The 20,107-nt window shown below is 35.3% G+C and overlaps 1 protein-coding gene across 2 annotated transcripts in view; it reads right to left on the bottom strand.

Moving 5' to 3' along the window:
• Nucleotides 1-2,291: 2,291 nt before the first annotated feature.
• The window catches only part of LOC117340285 (hypoxia up-regulated protein 1-like), a 49,483-nt gene continuing 31,667 nt past the window's right edge, over nt 2,292-20,107 (bottom strand). The window contains exons 16-26 of one of the 2 annotated variants that reach the window (XM_033902052.1): nt 18,634-18,775; nt 18,169-18,223; nt 17,074-17,156; nt 16,822-16,935; nt 12,978-13,205; nt 12,335-12,447; nt 11,390-11,600; nt 10,132-10,353; nt 7,815-8,115; nt 7,110-7,226; nt 2,292-5,699 (exon numbers count right to left, since the gene is read on the bottom strand). In XM_033902052.1, coding sequence (XP_033757943.1) covers nt 5,584-5,699; nt 7,110-7,226; nt 7,815-8,115; nt 10,132-10,353; nt 11,390-11,600; nt 12,335-12,447; nt 12,978-13,205; nt 16,822-16,935; nt 17,074-17,156; nt 18,169-18,223; nt 18,634-18,775 — 1,702 coding nt within the window. In that variant the 3' untranslated portion in view covers nt 2,292-5,583. The remainder of the gene's footprint in view (nt 5,700-7,109; nt 7,227-7,814; nt 8,116-10,131; nt 10,354-11,389; nt 11,601-12,334; nt 12,448-12,977; nt 13,206-16,821; nt 16,936-17,073; nt 17,157-18,168; nt 18,224-18,633; nt 18,776-20,107) is intronic. The other variant, XM_033902053.1, reaches the window with a different exon arrangement.

The following is a 20,107-nucleotide window of genomic DNA, read 5'->3' on the forward strand; positions in this document are numbered from 1 at the left end:
GCAATCTGCACGAGTCAATGGTGAATTGGAACTGTTAATTAGAGGCTAACTAAGATAACCCGTGCATGCCAATATTTCTGAAATTCAGAATGCCTGAAATATGTGTTGTTCACAACAAAGAGAATTCAGTCATACTCACGTTCATAATAAAGAGAATTCAGTCATACTCACATCTTTATTTAAGTAATACTTTCCACTGAAGGGAGGCAGAAAGGAAAAAAATGGTCATTGTAATAAGTAGGCACTACATCAATGTCAAATTCGGACAAACTTAAGGTTATGGTTCTTATTGGAAAACCTGTTTATAGTGACCGGTTGCCATAGCAACCATAATTTTGAGGAAAAGAAAGTGAGATGCACATCTATACATGGTCCTCTATATTTGTGTTAATTTTCATTGAAATCGGCCCTTCGGTTTAGGAGGAGTTTTCCGGACAAACAAAGTTATGGTTCTTATCTGAAAACCTGTTTATAGTGACCAGTTGCCATATCAACCATAATTTTGAGAAAAAGAAAGTGGCATGCACATCTACACATGATCATTAATATTTGTGTGAAGTTTCATTGGAATCGGCCCATCGGTTTAGGAGTTGTCCGGACAAAATGTGTCTTCAGACAGACGGATGGACAACCTGATTCCAGTAACTTCGTTGCAGGGGTATAAAAAATCTTCTCTGTCGATCTTCATATTCAAAAGCTGCCAGCTAGTGCCATCACATGGTAAATTATCTTTCTGGGGTCGTATATTCATAACTATTTAGTAAGCAATGGATACAAAAATAACCATTTTCTTGTGAGTTAACTTACCTGACATTTTGATTTGATATTTAAATTTTGTAAAAACCACACCACATGGAACTTATAACAACTGTGAGGCATATTATACAGGGCTGTTGGCTCACAAACCTTCCATAGTACCTTAGGCCTTTGTTCCTGAATTGTGCATATTGCATTTCAAGACTGATCTGAAAACAAGATGGCCGACATGTGGCCATTTTGAATTTTCACAGTTGAAGTTTGTTATCATTATTTCTCCAAAAGTTCTTCATGGATCTTTCTCAAATTTCATCTGTAGGCCCCCCTTGATCGGTTGTACTTCATGGTGGATATTTCTTGAATTTCATTTAAATTTCTCTTGTATTAGAAGTTTGTTATCCCGATTTCTCAGAGTTCTTGATAGATCTTTCCCAGATTTATTATGCAGGTTCCTTTTGTTTTCAAATGATTAAGACGAAAAAGAGAAAATATCAGTCTTACATAGATTCAATAAAGGTTGTTTGATAGTGGGTGTCGAGATCCTTCTGGGATCTCTTATTGACATCTGGAGTTTGTTACTGCTATTTAACAAAAACAGCTTATTGGATCTTATAACATTATGTACATATATTTATATGGCATTGGTGGCCATCTTAGGTATCATCCTCAATGATACATTTAATTCCATATCATTCTTTGCTAAAATGACTTAGTTTTACGAGAGATCCCAGATGGATATTGACACCCAATTAGACTGACCTTTTTCTCTACTTTTCTCTTTTCCTCTAAATATGAAATTTGAAAATATCCATGTAGATATAAAAACAAACAAACTTCTACATCAAATTCAAATCATCCATAACGAAAACAGCAATAACAAACTTCATCTGAGAAAATTCACAAAAAGGCCGTTGTCTGTTGGTCAGTTACAAAAAGGCCGTTGTCTGTTGGTCAGTTACAAAAAGGCCGTTGTCTGTTGGTCAGTTACAAAAAAGCTGTTGTCTGTTGGTCAGTTACAAAAAGGCTGTTGTCTGTTGGTCAGTTACAAAAAGGCTGTTGTCTGTTGGTCAGTTACAAAAAGGCTGTTGTCTGTTGGTCAGTTACAAAAAGGCTGTTGTCTGTTGGTCAGTCACAAAAAGGCCGTTGTCTGTTGGTCAGTCACAAAAAGGCCGTTGTCTGTTGGTCAGTTACAAAAAGGCTGTTGTCTGTTGGTCAGTTACAAAAAGGCCCATGTAGTTTTCTAATGCTTGTATGTTGACATGTACACAATCTATTCTAGATAGACAAAAGGATAAATATGATTCTCAGGCCTCAATCTTGAAGCTCACCAGACTAATTCAACTAGTATCTAGTACATACACAACTCTTCGTGTTCATTCAGAAGTGGTGACAACATTTTCAAGATGGCCACCATAACCAGTTTGAAAGGTCACATGTTCAAATTTCGCTGTACATATATGTAACCACCAATGTTCTCATCGACGATCAGAATACAGATGATAAAAACAAACAACTATAAAATAAAACAACACATGTTACAAGTATTTGACATTTTATTCTTCAAAATGTCTTCAAACGTGCTGTCATTCACATTTCAGTCGATTCTCATACAAGTACAATACACACTTTACTCATCAGGAACAACACTCACACTGGAGACGAGTGCTTTTAATAAACTATACATCCTATTTAGGTGTAATGTATCCATTTATTTTTTTAATTAGAAACATTTTTCAGTGAATTTTTAACATTATAAAGGACTACAAGATGGAATAAATACAGGGCAGTGAGTGATAATCTCTGGTACACACAGAGAAGTGACCGAAATTTTAATGCACCAATCAAATGTAAAAAGTGGCCACAACAGGTCAAACCTGGACAAAAGCCACCAAACAATGTCAGTAGCCACAATAGGTCACGTGGACTAAAGCCACCAAACAATGTCAGTAGCCACAATAGGTCACGTGGACTAAAGCCACCAACCAAATGTTTGACATTTCTTTAACAAGCCTGGACAACTTCTGATATAGATAGTGAACACATCAGTAATCAGAAAACATGGCATCGGACATCGGTAATCACGACGACAGTACAATATTACAATGATCGAACATCACAGGATTTATCGAGATTGTTCAAATATACAATACACCCATCCACTTCAAACTCTCTCACATAAACTCGTCTATCGTACATCTCAATCATTCTTCACACCATAATCTCATACACTATCGTCTTATAAACTTCCACCCAAACATTCCAACGATGAAATTGGAAATTATCAAGTAATGATTATAATCACTTTGGAACTCATACCTGTATTTATCATAAGAAATTATATAAATTGACAAAAAAAAGAAAAAAAAAAGAGAGAAAATATCAAACAACATGAAGTCTAGTATTAATCACTAAAAAGATGGGTTGTCATTAGCGAGCATTGGTATTTAGCTGGAAAGTGCCTCATTTTCATAATCATGGTCGCCCGACACTGGTCAACAGGAATGTTTGGAGGGAATATTGACTTCCGTTCTTTAGTTCAATCAATTATCATCATGAAATCCATTTCATTGTTACCGATTTGTTCTCCTGTTTTTGATTAAGAAATTATCACCACCAGTATATCACAAAGACTGAGAAAAATACAACATAATGTTGACAGCAACTACAAAAATGGGACATCTGGAGATGACAAAAAAAAAAGTGACAATACCAGTCAGTGTATTAGAATATGAATCACACCGTCGGAGGAAAAGTGACCTTTCACAGCGAGAGATAAAAGTACAAGATGTCCTTTTATTGTAAACGGTAGTTAAGAAGTTTTACAAGATGTCCTTTTATTGTAAACGGTAGTTAAGAAGTTTATTGGGGACAACAGAAACAACTTACTATGTTTATCTAATAAAGTTATCAACATTCCTTTTGTTTAATTTGAGGGTGACAGAATTCAAAAATTAATTAAAATTAATCATAATAAACCATTCAAATCCGATAAAAAATTGACGAAAAAAAATACCTTTCCAGCTCCCACAGAAAAAAAATCAATCTAAAAATATGTCTTACCGGGGTATTATAAATTTTAGTACTTTGGAGTTTACACTACAATAACTATTACAGCAAAGTCATTAACTACCAAGACAATTTATATATAAACATGGTGCTAATGATCAGGATTTCTAAAACATCAACAGTATGTTTTCTAATCAGTTTTTATATTCAAACTGAACAGAAACAAAAATCAAGAAATTTTTTAAGTGAAAAAGAAAATTTGTTCAAAATAATTTCAAACTCCACCTATAATCAAGAACAGGCAGTTCTTTTCATACCGTAGTTAAAGAATATGGAATTCATCTGTATGCTTCTTATTTTTCTTCCACAGTTTTAAATAATCAAAATGTTGATATTTTTTTTATTGTTGTCCTCACAACAATTCATACGAGATAAAATATTGATTGACTCCACACTTAAACACCTAACATACATCTAATACATAATCTCACACTATTACGATGTTGTTCTATCAAACATTGATTTATTAATTAAAGTAGGTGAACGAAAGTGATATAAATAATACCTAGTCATCGGTCTAAAACACACTTCACCAGGATGACGGGGGCTTAATTACATGATCAGACATGTATGATGGTCACCCACCTGACATCGTGGAATTTCTCACATGTAAGAACATATTGTATCATAAATTAAGTAAATATAAACAGTGGTCAATAGGAAATGAATCTATGATTATTTGTTCCTTTTTTACTTAATCGTTCAAGAGAAAGAGACTTAATGATAAGCTCAATTTTGGTTTTTAATCTTCCATGATAACAAAATTTAACTGACACAAAATAATGATGGAGTGATAATAATAACTTACAAAGACCAGTGTTGTTCAAGAGTCCCTGATCCTGGTTCTAATTTTACCACTTACCCGTAGTATATACAAGGTATATATTATAGAAACCACGCTCTATATAATAATCCATTCAAATCAGACTACATTTTCAACAAGCACCCATGTTTTACCAAAAATAACTATTAAGTCATACTCATGTGATAATCACATGAAAAAAACTTTGAATAAATTTGAAACAAGGTATCGAACAATACTGACTTCTTCAATGCTTAAACACAGATAATCCAGCCCGCCAGTGTTAGTGAATGTGTAGATGGAATTAACCGAGAATGGGACAAGAAAATTCTATTTACAGTAAGTATGACCTTTCTAGATCTTTTATCCCAAAAGTTTGAAATTTTAACACCAGTAAAAGGGAAATCATTTGAAGACAAAGTTAACTGTCCATCCAATGACTTGTCGTACCAGTACATGATAAGTGGGGAGCAGGGTGTTACATCTTACAATATATGTTAACTCAAGACAACACTTTTCATTATGACAATAATGCAGAAATTCTCAAAAAAAATCCATAACATTTTTTTTTGGAAACAACTATAAATATCAAATACAGAAACATTAAAATAGAAAGTGTAATTATGTCCTTAATCTACACCACAAGAAAACCAAACTTTTGTATGAATCCAAATTAAAATTTCAAGAGAAAGATAGCTCCACCATATTCTTTCATGTTTTGTGATAAGATTTCCAGAAATCTTCCCCAATACATTATCAACCGACATTCTGTTACTAACAACAACCAGCGTTTGTGTCTTACACAAATATAATAACTTATTGACCTTTGACCCTAAATAACTTATTGACCTTTGACCCTTATCCTTTTCTTCTTATTTGCACCAAATACCAAGTATCCTTTGGATGATATAAATGATATAAATAAGTTTAACAATGAATAGATCTAAATGTCACTGACGTTATAAATCACTGCCGTCGTGTTTATTATCTTTTGTTGTAGATTCTGTCGTAGATTCTGTCGTAGATTCTGTTGTTTTTTCTGTTGTTGATGTCGTTGTTGCTGTATCATCACCATCTGAAAAACAAAAACACCAGTAAGTAACAGTTAAGTTTACACATCAAACATATACATTTTGTATATTGTTATGTTACAGTAGTAAAATCTTGTATAATAATAATCGTAGTCAATATCACACAATAATCGTAGTCAATATCACACAATAATCGTAGTCAATATCACACAATAATCGTAGTCAATATCACACAATAATTGTAGTCAATATCACACAATATTCGTAGTCAATATCACACAATAATTGTAGTCAATATCACACAATAATCATGGTCAATATCACACAATAATTGTAGTCAATATCACACAATAATTGTAGTCAATATCACACAATAATCGTAGTCAATATCACACAATAATTGTAGTCAATATCACACAATAATCGTAGTCAATATCACACAATAATCGTAGTCAATATCACACAATATTCGTAGTCAATATCACACAATATTCGTAGTCAATATCACACAATAATTGTAGTCAATATCACACAATAATCATGGTCAATATCACACAATAATTGTAGTCAATATCACACAATAATCGTAGTCAATATCACACAATAATTGTAGTCAATATCACACAATAATCGTAGTCAATATCACACAATAATTGTAGTCAATATCACACAATAATCGTAGTCAATATCACACAATAATTGTAGTCAATATCACACAATAATCGTAGTCAATATCACACAATAATTGTAGTCAATATCACACAATAATTGTAGTCAATATCACACAATAATTGTAGTCAATATCGACACAATAATCGTAGTCAATATCACACAATAATCGTAGTCAATATCACACAATAATTGTAGTCAATATCACACAATAGTCGTAGTCAATATCACACAATAATTGTAGTCAATATCACACAATAATTGTAGTCAATATCACACAATAATTGTAGTCAATATTGACACAAGAATTACTCCCTATCATTTGTCTTGCCTGTCCCACTTTGTTGGTTTATTAAGATACTTTCAGTATGTCCCCCCACCCCCAAAATCAAAGTATTTGAAAAGTATCCAGTACTAAAATTTTTCAACGATGAGGTAATATGAAGATTTTATATTAGAAATCCTAAAGTTTGATACTAAATATGGAAAGCTGTTTACTATAATGAACTTGTGCCTCAAGCAGGTAATTTCTAGTCTTCCATTCAACTTTTAAAAGGTATCAACTTCTATTTCATAAGAATCTTGAAAAATGATAATTGAATAAATTATAAATATGCTTCTGTAATCAATACATTTTAGTTTGTTTCTTTTGTCTGCCAAGCATGCGAGACACAAATCTGTTGGCAAATGTGGTTGCCGATGACAAAAACCGGCAACATAAGGGATAAAATCGGACCCCTACCATACGTAGTGGGGGTGTAATGTCGGCTATCTTTGATACTGACCTAGTTGTAAAATATCCTCTTCCTCCGTCTGTTTGGTCTCGCCGTCTGTTGGGGGCGGGGGCAGTTCACTCTCCTCACCAGGGGGAGTGGTGGTGTCTTCGGCTGTACTCTCTGACCCTGACGACAATCAAAACATTCAATGATCTCTACACGAACTAAACATGTTTGATTTCTGGTTTACGACACCTCATTCCCTAAGTATCAAGAGATACCTCATTTAGAGGTCATCACACAAATATCTACACCACAAAGAAGACAACAGTTCACGGATGTTGAGAATTCTTTTGCAGATCTCTACCTAGCACTACAAACTTTCCCTCCATTACATCGCTAATGTTCAGATCGCTTGGTCCTATATTATCTAGTTTGTAATTGTTTCAATGTGGCTGGACAGTAACAAAAAATAATCAGAATTCTGATTCTATTCACTTCAGCTTGTGCAGCGGAATGTTAAAGTTATCATCATTTTAATGACAGAAGATGACGATGATTATCCTGGATAACTTACTTAAACTGACCAAATATTGTTTTTTTTATATTCAGTTTTAACATGAAACCTCAAATAACTTCTACATGTGTTTACAAGTGATGAGTTAACATTTCACCATATAAAAGGCTAATTTGTCAAGACATCTAGCCCAAGATAACTCTACACTGAAAAGTAAACATCACAAAATATTCCAAAATATGTATATCATTCAATACCTTTACCATCCGCGTCAGTTGATGGGTCGGAGTCAGCTGATTTGTCAGCATCACTCGGTGGGTCAGAAACAGTTGGATCCTCTGAGACGGTTTCATTGGTAGCTGTATCGTTAGATGTTGAGGTGGTATTTTTCTTGGCTTTAGACTTTGGTTTGGGTCGGAAGTTCTTAGCCTTGTTTATCAAGTATTTCACTTCCCTATCCAACGCTTGAATTTTCATTCCGATGTCTTGAACCAATAATTTTGGTTTTTCAGTGTTCAGCATTTTCTTCTGCTCTTTCACGGTTTCATTTTTCCAATCCTACAACACAACATCCTTAATTAGGATCTCAATCCTACAACACAACATCCTAAATTAGGATCTCAATCCTACAACACAACATCCTTAATTAGGATCTCAATCCTACAACACAACATCCTTAATTAGGATCTCAATCCTACAACACAATATCCTAAATATGGATCTCAATCCTACAACACAACATCCTAAATATGGATATCAATCCTACAACACAACATCCTTAATTAGGATCTCAGTCCTACAACATAACATCCTAAATATGGATCTCAATCCTACAACACAACATCCTAAATATGGATCTCAATGCTACAACACAACATCCTAAATATGGATCTCAATCCTACAACACAACATCCTTAATTAGGATATCAGTCCTACAACACAACATCCTTAATATGGATCTCAATCCTACAACACAACATCCTAAATATGGATCTCAATCCTACAACACAACATCCTTAATTAGGATCTCAATCCTTCAACGCAACATCTTTCACAACACAATTAATATCGAGTATAAGCGAACTTAGTTTCAAAGAAATCAGTAGAAAATTGAAGGAGGATATCTCTGGACAAGATTTAAAGGAGGATATCTCTGGACAAGATTTAAAGGAGGATATCTCTGGACAAGATTTAAAGGAGGATATCTCTGGACAAGATTTAAGGAGGATATCTCTGGACAAGATTTAAAGGAGGATATCTCTGGACAAGATTTAAAGGAGGATATCTCTGGACAAGATTTAAAGGAGGATATCTCTGGACAAGATTTAAAGGAGGATATCTCTGGACAAGATTTAAAGGAGGATATCTCTGGACAAGATTTAAAGGAGGATATCTCTGGACAAGATTTAAAGGAGGATATCTCTGGACAAGATTTAAGGAGGATATCTCTGGACAAGATTTAAGGAGGATATCTCTGGACAAGATTTAAAGGAGGATATCTCTGGACAAGATTTAAAGGAGGATATCTCTGGACAAGATTTAAAGGAGGATATCTCTGGACAAGATTTAAAGGAGGATATCTCTGGACAAGATTTAAAGGAGGATATCTCTGGACAAGATTTAAGGAGGATATCTCTGGACAAGATTTAAGGAGGATATCTCTGGACAAGATTTAAGGAGGATATCTCTGGACAAGATTTAAGGAGGATATCTCTGGACAAGATTTAAGGAGGATATCTCTGGACAAGATTTAAGGAGGATATCTCTGGACAAGATTTAAAGGAGGATATCTCTGGACAAGATTTAAGGAGGATATCTCTGGACAAGATTTAAAGGAGGATATCTCTGGACAAGATTTAAGGAGGATATCTCTGGACAAGATTTAAAGGAGGATATCTCTGGACAAGATTTAAAGGAGGATATCTCTGGACAAGATTTAAGGAGGATATCTCTGGACAAGATTTAAGGAGGATATCTCTGGACAAGATTTAAAGGAGGATATCTCTGGACAAGATTTAAGGAGGATATCTCTGGACAAGATTTAAGGAGGATATCTCTGGACAAGATTTAAAGGAGGATATCTCTGGACAAGATTTAAAGGAGGATATCTCTGGACAAGATTTAAAGGAGGATATCTCTGGACAAGATTTAAAGGAGGATATCTCTGGACAAGATTTAAGTACTAGAAATAAACAAAGGGCAATAACTTTTGTAAAAAATGTTGAACCAAAATGTCATTCAGAGAAACACAATTATATATCATGATTATAAATTAAAGCTTACCAAGTTTCAAAAAAATTGTTAAGGAAATGTAGCAAGAGATTTCCAAACAAAAGTTTATTCTGAAGGAACAGACAGACAAACAACTCCATACCGCAGCTCTCCCATCAAATTTAATGTGTGTATATAAGGTACACCAGCAGTGTATTGTCGTGTTTGGATACAGGCAATGAATGTTTACAGGTTAAACACAACACATGTGTTACACTACAACGGTAGTTTTTGAGAGAGAAAGACAAAGATGGCTTTTTGTTTTTATCCTCACCAAAACAAACCTGACAGAGTCATACGTACAATTGTGTCGTTGATGAGTTGTCCCAGGGTGGTGACCTCCACCTCGGTAAATATCGGATCCTCCACCTGTGAGAGATTCTGTACCGTCTTTAGGAAGTATATAGAGTGGTTGAGCATGGACTCGAGGGCGTTCAGGGCCTCAGGTCTCTCCTTCATCTCACTGACACGCATCTCCAGATCTTTGGTCATCTTCTTGAGTTCTCTTAACTTTTCTTTGAAGACCTGGAAACACAACGATTCCCCATTGTCCAATTTAACCACTTTTTCACAGAAGTTTTCCGTGTAAAGAAATCTTTCATGCTAACAGAGCATCCACTAACAAGATAAACTAGATATTAGGCAGACTAACAAGACAAGAGGCCCATTGGCCTTAACAGTCACCTGAGTTTTGAAATATTTAAGTTAATTTAATGGACTCTTTTTGGCCACCGCCCATCAGCCCAGGGGTCAGTCAGTGCCAACAAGTGCACATCTGGGAGTTGAGAAGAAGATTTTAAAACTGTTAGTCAATTTGACCCTTTTTGGCCCCGTCCCCAAGTCCCCTGGGGAGTTGGGACCATAAACAATGTAATTCACAATTTTGGTTGACCTTTGCCCATGGAAGCTTCCTGTCAAATTTCATTGAATTTGGATCATCAGTTTTGGAAAAGAAGTTAAAAGTGAAAATCGTGTATGGACGGACAATGAACGACGCCAGACAAGAGGCGGTCAGAATAGGTCAGGTGACCTAATAAACTAAATATCCGAAGGATCTGTTGTGTACAATCCTCATTAAATCAAGTTCCTGTTTTTTATGTTCAAAACAGCTGGACATCCACAGAACAGGGAGAGACCATAGACAATTGATCTGCTGTAGTTCTCATTGACTAATACTATCAATGCCTCTATTTCTATTTTCATGACCTGTAGTTCTCATTGACTAATACTATCAATGCCTCTATTTCTATTTTTATGACCTGTAGTTCTCATTGACTAATACTATCAATGCCTCTATTTCTATTTTCATGACCTGTAGTTCTCATTGACTAATACTATCAATGCCTCTATTTCTATTTTTATGACCTGTAGTTCTCATTGACTAATACTATCAATGCCTCTATTTCTATTTTCATGACCACCAAAATATTACATCAAAGATAAAATAAAAACATGAAACACATGACATATCATTTATCGTTGGGCGGGGGATAACAATTTAAAAGTTGACCTTTGTCAGTCAACACAAAAAATGGGTAGTTCAGTAAAGGGACATAAGTACCTCTTTCTTGGCATCGTCGTCCTGCTCGTACATCCAGTCAGATGATTCTGATAACGTTTTACTGTACTCCTCTCTCTCTGTCTCTGTTGAACATTTCTCGTACATGGGCTGAGACAGACGGTCACCCATGTCAAAGATAAATGCCTCCAGGTCATTCTTAGCTTTTTCCAACAGTTTCTTCTCCTTATCTTTGGCCGTTAGGTCTGCCAATCTGGTAAAAAAATCAAACTTTTAAATCTACCAAGATTATTTAACAAGTCGCACAGAGGGCCTGTATCACACCTGGATATTCATTGAATAATTGGAAATACTTTACAATTCTACAGAAGAAGGATTTTAAAGAACGTTATATTTCCAATATTTTGCCCAGTCCAATAGGTCCCTTGGGGGCCAGGACCGGACACACTCGTTAACCGAAATAGTTCCCTTTCATCCAAGGACCAAATCCTGCCATTCCTACAGAGGAAGAATTTGCTGTATTTCCCTATATGGGCTGAGCCCCTAAGGCCCCTGGAGGTCAGACCAACTGTTTATACAACTTGGTTTCCCTTCACCAAATGGTGCTATAGACCAAATATGGACCAAATCCTTACATTCAAACAGAAAAAGAAGAATTTGCTATATAATATTTCCCCTATTAGACCCTGCACCTCAGGCCCATGGGGGCCAGACCCACCATTTACACAAATCAGTTTCCTTCACCCAAAGATGCTCCACAGCAAATTTGGTTAAAATCTGCTCAATGGTTCATGACAAGTAGTGATAAATAGGGAAAAATTGACAAAAAAAAAAGACCCTTCAGGCTAGGTGAGCAAGGAAGGCCAGTGTGATGCCAGGTTAAACCTAATAACCAAACTCAACAGGTATTTACTGCTATACACTGTGACAGATAACACTTACAATATTACATCAGACATTTCCTATCAGACACAGAGGAGAACCTACTTTTTCTTGCTGTCCTTTAGTTTGTCTGTGCTAAGCTGTGGGATTTCGTACGAGCTGAACTCCGATGTCAGATCCACTTTGATAACAGTTGTCTTGTTAGCCTTTTTATCATCCTGAAAATATAATCAATGGTCATGACGAGAAGATAACTTTCATGAGTGCAATCAATTTTAAAATATGTTAATTTTGTTTACAGTTATTGATAACATTTTAATCAAATTTTTATCAAATTATCATTAAATCATTGACTATGAAAATAGACATGTATCAAATTATTTTCGAAGTAGTCACCTGTTTCTTTTTAATTGGCATGTTAACAAGTTACCAAGAATATGTTATTCACAGAAAATCTGAAACATATTTAATACAATTTTTCTTTTTAAAATGTTTTGTATTCATGGTATCTATTTCACATGATCCTCAAAAATAGTGAAAAACAGAATTCTCTCTAAATAACACCCTTTTTTTTAATTTAAAAAAAATGTTGATATTAACTGATAATTCGGTTTACATTTGTTTGTAATTTTCTGAAGTATGACACTACAATACTTGAAAAGGTAAGGAAACAATATCACCCGTATAAAGGTTGTTTACAAAGCTGTTGATAAGCTGGATTCCATCAACACTACAGTAATAAACTTACCTCTGTCTTTGTTGCGTTCGCCTTTTCTGTCTCGTTTAATTTTTTATCTGCAGTCTTCTCATCCTCAGCAGTTTTCTTTTCCTCTTTATCCTCTTCTGTTTTTTCTTTAGGTTTTTCTTTAACTTCTTCATCTTTCTTTTCCTCTTTTTCATTTTCGTTTTCCCCTTTCTTCTCTTCCTTTTCTTCGCTGTTCTCCTTCTTTCTCTCTTCCTCCTCTTCAGCAGGGACCTAAAACAACATGTGGTCCATATAGAATCAGAGGAACTGATGTAAGGTATGAGAACCTCACAGAAAACACGACTGATAACACATCTTAACACTCACAGAAAACACCACTGATAACACATCTTAACACTCACAGAAAACACCACTGATAACACATCTTAACACTCACGGAAAACACCACCGATAACACATCTTAACACTCACAGAAAACACCACCGATAACACATCTTAACACTCACAGAAAACACCACCGATAACACATCTTAACACTCACAGAAAACACCACCGATAACACATCTTAACACTCACAGAAAACACCACTGATAACACATCTTAACACTCACAGAAAACACCACCGATAACACATCTTAACACTCACAGAAAACACCACCGATAACACATCTTAACACTCACAGAAAACACCACCGATAACACATCTTAACACTCACAGAAAACACCACTGATAACACATCTTAACACTCACAGAAAACACCACTGATAACACATCTTAACACTCACAGAAAACACCACCGATAACACATCTTAACACTCACAGAAAACACGACTGATAACACATCTTAACTTTCACAGAAAACACCACCGATAACACATCATAACACTCACAGAAAACACCACCGATAACACATCTTAACACTCACAGAAAACACCACTGATAACACATCTTAACACTCACAGAAAACACCACTGACACATCTTAACACTCACAGAAAACACCACCGATAACACATCTTAACACAAAAAACACCACTGATAACACATCTTAACACTCACAGAAAACACCACTGATAACACATCTTAACACTCACAGAAAACACCACCGATAACACATCTTAACACTCACAGAAAACACCACCGATAACACATCTTAACACTCACAGAAAACACCACCGATAACACATCTTAACACTCACAGAAAACACCACCGATAACACATCTTAACACTCACAGAAAACACCACCGATAACACATCTTAACACTCACAGAAAACACCACCGATAACACATCTTAACACTCACAGAAAACACCACCGATAACACATCTTAACACTCACAGAAAACACGACTGATAACACATCTTAACACTCACAGAAAACACCGCTGATAACACATCTTAACACTCACAGAAAACACCACTGATAACACATCTTAACACTCACAGAAAACACCACCGATAACACATCTTAACACTCACAGAAAACACCACCGATAACACATCTTAACACTCACAGAAAACACCACCGATAACACATCTTAACACTCACAGAAAACACCACCGATAACACATCTTAACACTCACAGAAAACACCACTGATAACACATCTTAACACTCACAGAAAACACCACTGATAACACATCTTAACACTCACAGAAAACACCACCGATAACACATCTTAACACTCACAGAAAACACCACCGATAACACATCTTAACACTCACAGAAAACACCACCGATAACACATCTTAACACTCACAGAAAACACCACCGATAACACATCTTAACACTCACAGAAAACACCACCGATAACACATCTTAACACTCACAGAAAACACCACTGATAACACATCTTAACACTCACAGAAAACACCACTGATAACACATCTTAACACTCACAGAAAACACCACTGATAACACATCTTAACACTCACAGAAAACACCACCGATAACACATCTTAACACTCACAGAAAACACCACTGATAACACATCTTAACACTCACAGAAAACACCACTGATAACACATCTTAACACTCACAGAAAACACCACTGATAACACATCTTAACACTCACAGAAAACACCACTGATAACACATCTTAACACTCACAGAAAACACCACTGATAACACATTTTAACACTCAATCTTTTCCAAATATACAGCCAAAATCGTTCCAACATTCAGCATTAGAACATCCCACAGGACATTTCTGAATTTCCACCGTAGATCTAGCTCCATAGATCTCTGTACATTGATGGTATCTAGTCATTTGGCCATGAGCTGGAAAACCCTGGTGTGAGCACCAGATAATTGAGAAGTTTAACCTACAGCGGCGATACATTCTGTACCTCCACTGGTGTCTGATGTTAGTAGGGACAACACACATGCAGAGAATAATTAAACTCACAACACCAATGATATGTTACCAAAACACAAACCAAGCATAATTACTCACAACACCAGTAATATGTTACCAAAACACAAACCAAGCATAATTACTCACAACACCAGTAATATGTTACCAAAACACAAACCAAGCATAATTACTCACAACACCAGTAATATGTTACCAAAACACAAACCAAGCATAATTACTCACAACACCAGTAATATGTTACCAAAACACAAACCAAGCATAATTACTCACAACACCAGTAATATGTTACCAAAACACAAACCAAGCATAATTACTCACAACACCAGTAATATGTTACCAAAACACAAACCAAGCATAATTACTCACAACACCAGTAATATGTTACCAAAACACAAACCAAGCATAATTACTTACAACACCAGTAATATGTTACCAAAACACAAACCAAACAAAACTACTCATAACACCAATAATATGTTACCAAACACAAACCAAGCATAATTACTCACAACACCAGTAATATGTTACCAAAACACAAACCAAGCATAATTACTCACAACACCAGTAATATGTTACCAAAACACAAACCAAGCATAATTACTCACAACACCAGTAATATGTTACCAAAACACAAACCAAACAAAACTACTCATAACACCAGTAATATGTTACCAAAACACAAACCAAGCATAATTACTCACAACACCAGTAATATGTTACCAAAACACAAACCAAGCATAATTACTCACAACACCAGTAATATGTTACCAAAACACAAACCAAGCATAATTACTCACAACACCAGTAATATGTTACCAAAACACAAACCAAGCATAATTACTCACAACACCAGTAATATGTTACCAAAACACAAACCAAGCATAATTACTTACAACACCAGTAATATGTTACCAAAACACAAACCAAACAAAACTACTCATAACACCAATAATATGTTACCAAAACACAAACCAAGCATAATTACTCACAACACCAGTAATATGTTACCAAAACACAAACCAAGCATAATTACTCACAACACCAGTAATATGTTACCAAAACACAAACCAAGCATAATTACTCACAACACCAGTAATATGTTACCAAAACACAAACCAAACAAAACTACTCATAACACCAATAATATGTTACCAAAACACAAACCAAGCATAATTACTCACAACACCAGTAATATGTTACCAAAACACAAACCAAGCATAATTACTCACAACACCAGTAATATGTTACCAAACCACAAACCAAACAAAACTACTCATAACACCAATAATATGTAACCAACACAAAAATCAAAACCAAATACACATTGCTGCTACATAGTGTATATCTTATTCATTGTCACACTGAAACTAAAACAGTCAAATCCTCTGATCCTTAGAATTCACAAACATCCCAGATACCAGTAAATGATTATATTTACTTTCATTAAATAATTTAATTTTCATTTAAAACTCAAAACACAATTTAGAAAAAAAATCTATAATTAAAAACCTTGTCATCCTTGGATTTGTCATCTTTATCGTCACTACTCGTCTCATCGTCCGATTTATCGGCCTTAGTGGTTTCCTTTTCCGTGTTTGAGTTGGTGGATTCAGATTTATCTCCCTTTGATAAGAGATTTAAGGAGAAGAATATGTTAGTTAAAGCATGCAATGGTGTTCCAAATACCAATAAAAAAAGGAGGAAAAAATGGTATATTTCTTCTTTCTGTTGCCATGAGAACACCTATCACCTCCAACTTACCTCCGTACTGGGATCTGAATCCTCAACTTTGGTCTCTTTGTCAGCACTTGATCCAAATAATCCACCCAGAGTACTGCCTATCTCTGTTGACAGACACAAAATCTTGTAATTTATCATACATAAAAGGAAAGAAAAATAAATACTATAAACGTGGAAATTTACGCGAGGGGGAAATTTACGCTAATTACACATAGTCCTTTTGATCGCGAAAATTTCCCCACGCGTATTATTTTGACATCAATTTGCATAATCTCGAACTACAAACGAAGGTGGATCAATCGCGAAAATTACCCCAATGGGTGTAGTTTACATATCAAAATCGCGAAATTAACCACATTTACAGTAAGCCATATAAAAACATGCGGAGGTGAATTACCATGATAAGGCCATTATTTCTGGCAAAGATTCATAAAAAAATGTAATTTCTGGATGAATTTAGATACATAATTCAGATATTATATCTTATTGACAGAAAAGTTGTTTTAATCTTTAAAATCATTTAAATCTTGCTCTTCGTTTATGACCAGACTGGCAAAGGGTATTTCAAAGAATTGTAGGATCTTTATTGATTCTCTAGGATGTTGATTTATTTTCTCTACACGTATCATCTCTCATACAAATGAAATTGTATAATTTTATGCGATGGTGAACATGTGAGGTAATGTTGAGAAGTATGTTTACAGTTCAATGTTTGTTAGATTGATCTATATTAACAATGTGAGCATTACGTATACACAGATGATGCATGCTAGCATGTACAATTTGTGTTTTATTTCTACAGAGCTCGACTCTGCATGGAAAACAGTGATCTATCTATCCTGTAATGTGAGGGCTAACCTCCAATCTTCATTTATCAGACCCGGTCTCTCAGAAGTCTCTCAGATTCTCTAAATCAAGTCAAATAATTATGTAGGTTTTACTTCTCGTTTCAGCCCCCAATGGAGACTAGACATTTAAACCATTAATAATCTGGACCAAATTTGTTAAAAAAATCATTAATCCTTTCTGGACAGATTTCATTTTTAAAAGGAAACGTTGACAAACATTTAGTTATAATTTTAAAGTCTTCCCTGTAAATTCTTCCTGTATACTTACTGGACCATGTGGATTCCTCCTCGGCAGGACCCTGTCTCTCAAACACAACCTCAGCCTACAATTTAAATGTGTGTTTTTCATTACAAACAAATATGTCACATTTATTTTTATCTATATGTTTAATACTGAGTGGTGTAACTTTATCAGAAAACATCAAAATTTTTTTAAAGAGATTTAAATTTATTTTTCAAACATCAACATTAATTGCAAATGAACAAGTTACCAGGCTAAAGACAAAAATGATATTACTCATTGATACACTATCTCACCTTTATATTAGATTTGTGAAGAGATGTTACTCATTGATACACTATCTCGAGCTCACCTTTTATATTAGATTTGTGAAGAAACACTGAATTTAATATCAAATGAATAAATAACAATGTTAGCAAAATATAGGCCTTGACTCCTGCTCTCATGTCTAAATATAGTCCTAATCAATTCCTCCGCTGTGATGACCGTTACCTTGTCCATGTGGAGTATGCCACTCTCGTCCAGTCTGAAGTGAGCCTTGACCCCTTTACTCTCGGCATCCTGAGCGTGTTTACTGTAGGCTGTGTCCACACCGGTCACTGTGTAAGTGGTCAGTACAGGGCCAGCAATGGATCTGTAACACAAGGCAACACTGTTATACCCTCACAAGGCAATACTGTTATACTCTCACAAGGCAATACTGTTATACCCTCACAAGGCAAAACTGTTATACTCTCACAAGGCAATACTGTTATACTCTCACCAGGCAATACTGTTATACTCTCACAAGGAAATACTGTTATACTCTCACAAGGCAATACTGTTATACTCTCACAAGACAATACTGTTATACTCTCACAAGACAATACTGTTATACTCTCACAAGGCAATACTGTTATACTCTCACAAGGCAATACTGTTATACTCTCACAAGGCAAAACTGTTATACTCTCACCAGGCAATACTCTCACAAGGCAATACTGTTATACACTCACAAGGCAATACTGTTATACCCTCACAAGGCAATACTGTTATACTCTCACAAGGCAATACTGTTATACACTCACAAGGCAATACTGTTATACCCTCACAAGGCAATACTGTTATACTCTCACAAGGCAAAACTGTAATACTCTCACAAGGCAATACTGTTATACCCTCACAAGGCAATACTGTTATACTCTCACAAGGCAATACTGTTATACTCTCACAAGGTAATACTGTTATACTCTCACAAGGTAAAACTGTTATACTCTCACAAGGCAATACTGTTATACTCTCACAAGGCAATACTGTTATACTCTCACAAGGCAATACTGTTATACCCTCACAAGGCAATACTGTTATACCCTCACAAGGTAAAACTGTTATACTCTCACAAGGCAATACTGTTAAACTCTCACAAGGCAAAACTGTTATACTCTCACAAGGCAATACTGTTATACTCTCACCAGGCAATACTGTTATACTCTCACAAGGAAATACTGTTATACTCTCACAAGGCAATACTGTTATACTCTCACAAGACAATACTGTTATACTCTCACAAGACAATACTGTTATACTCTCACAAGGCAATACTGTTATACTCTCACAAGGCAATACTGTTATACTCTCACAAGGCAATACTGTTATACTCTCACAAGGCAAAACTGTTATACTCTCACAAGGCAATACTGTTATACTCTCACAAGGTAATACTGTTATACTCTCACAAGGCAAAACTGTTATACTCTCACAAGGCAATACTGTTATACTCTCACAAGGTAATACTGTTATACTCTCACAAGGTAAAACTGTTATACTCTCACAAGGCAATACTGTTATACTCTCACAAGGCAATACTGTTATACTCTCACAAGGCAACACTGTTATACTCTCACAAGGCAATACTGTTATACTCTCACAAGGCAAAACTGTTATACTCTCACAAGGCAATACTGTTATACTCTCACAAGGCAATACT

Source organism: Pecten maximus, chromosome 13 (genome assembly GCF_902652985.1).
Source record: "Pecten maximus chromosome 13, xPecMax1.1, whole genome shotgun sequence".
Lineage (NCBI taxonomy): Eukaryota > Metazoa > Mollusca > Bivalvia > Pectinida > Pectinidae > Pecten > Pecten maximus.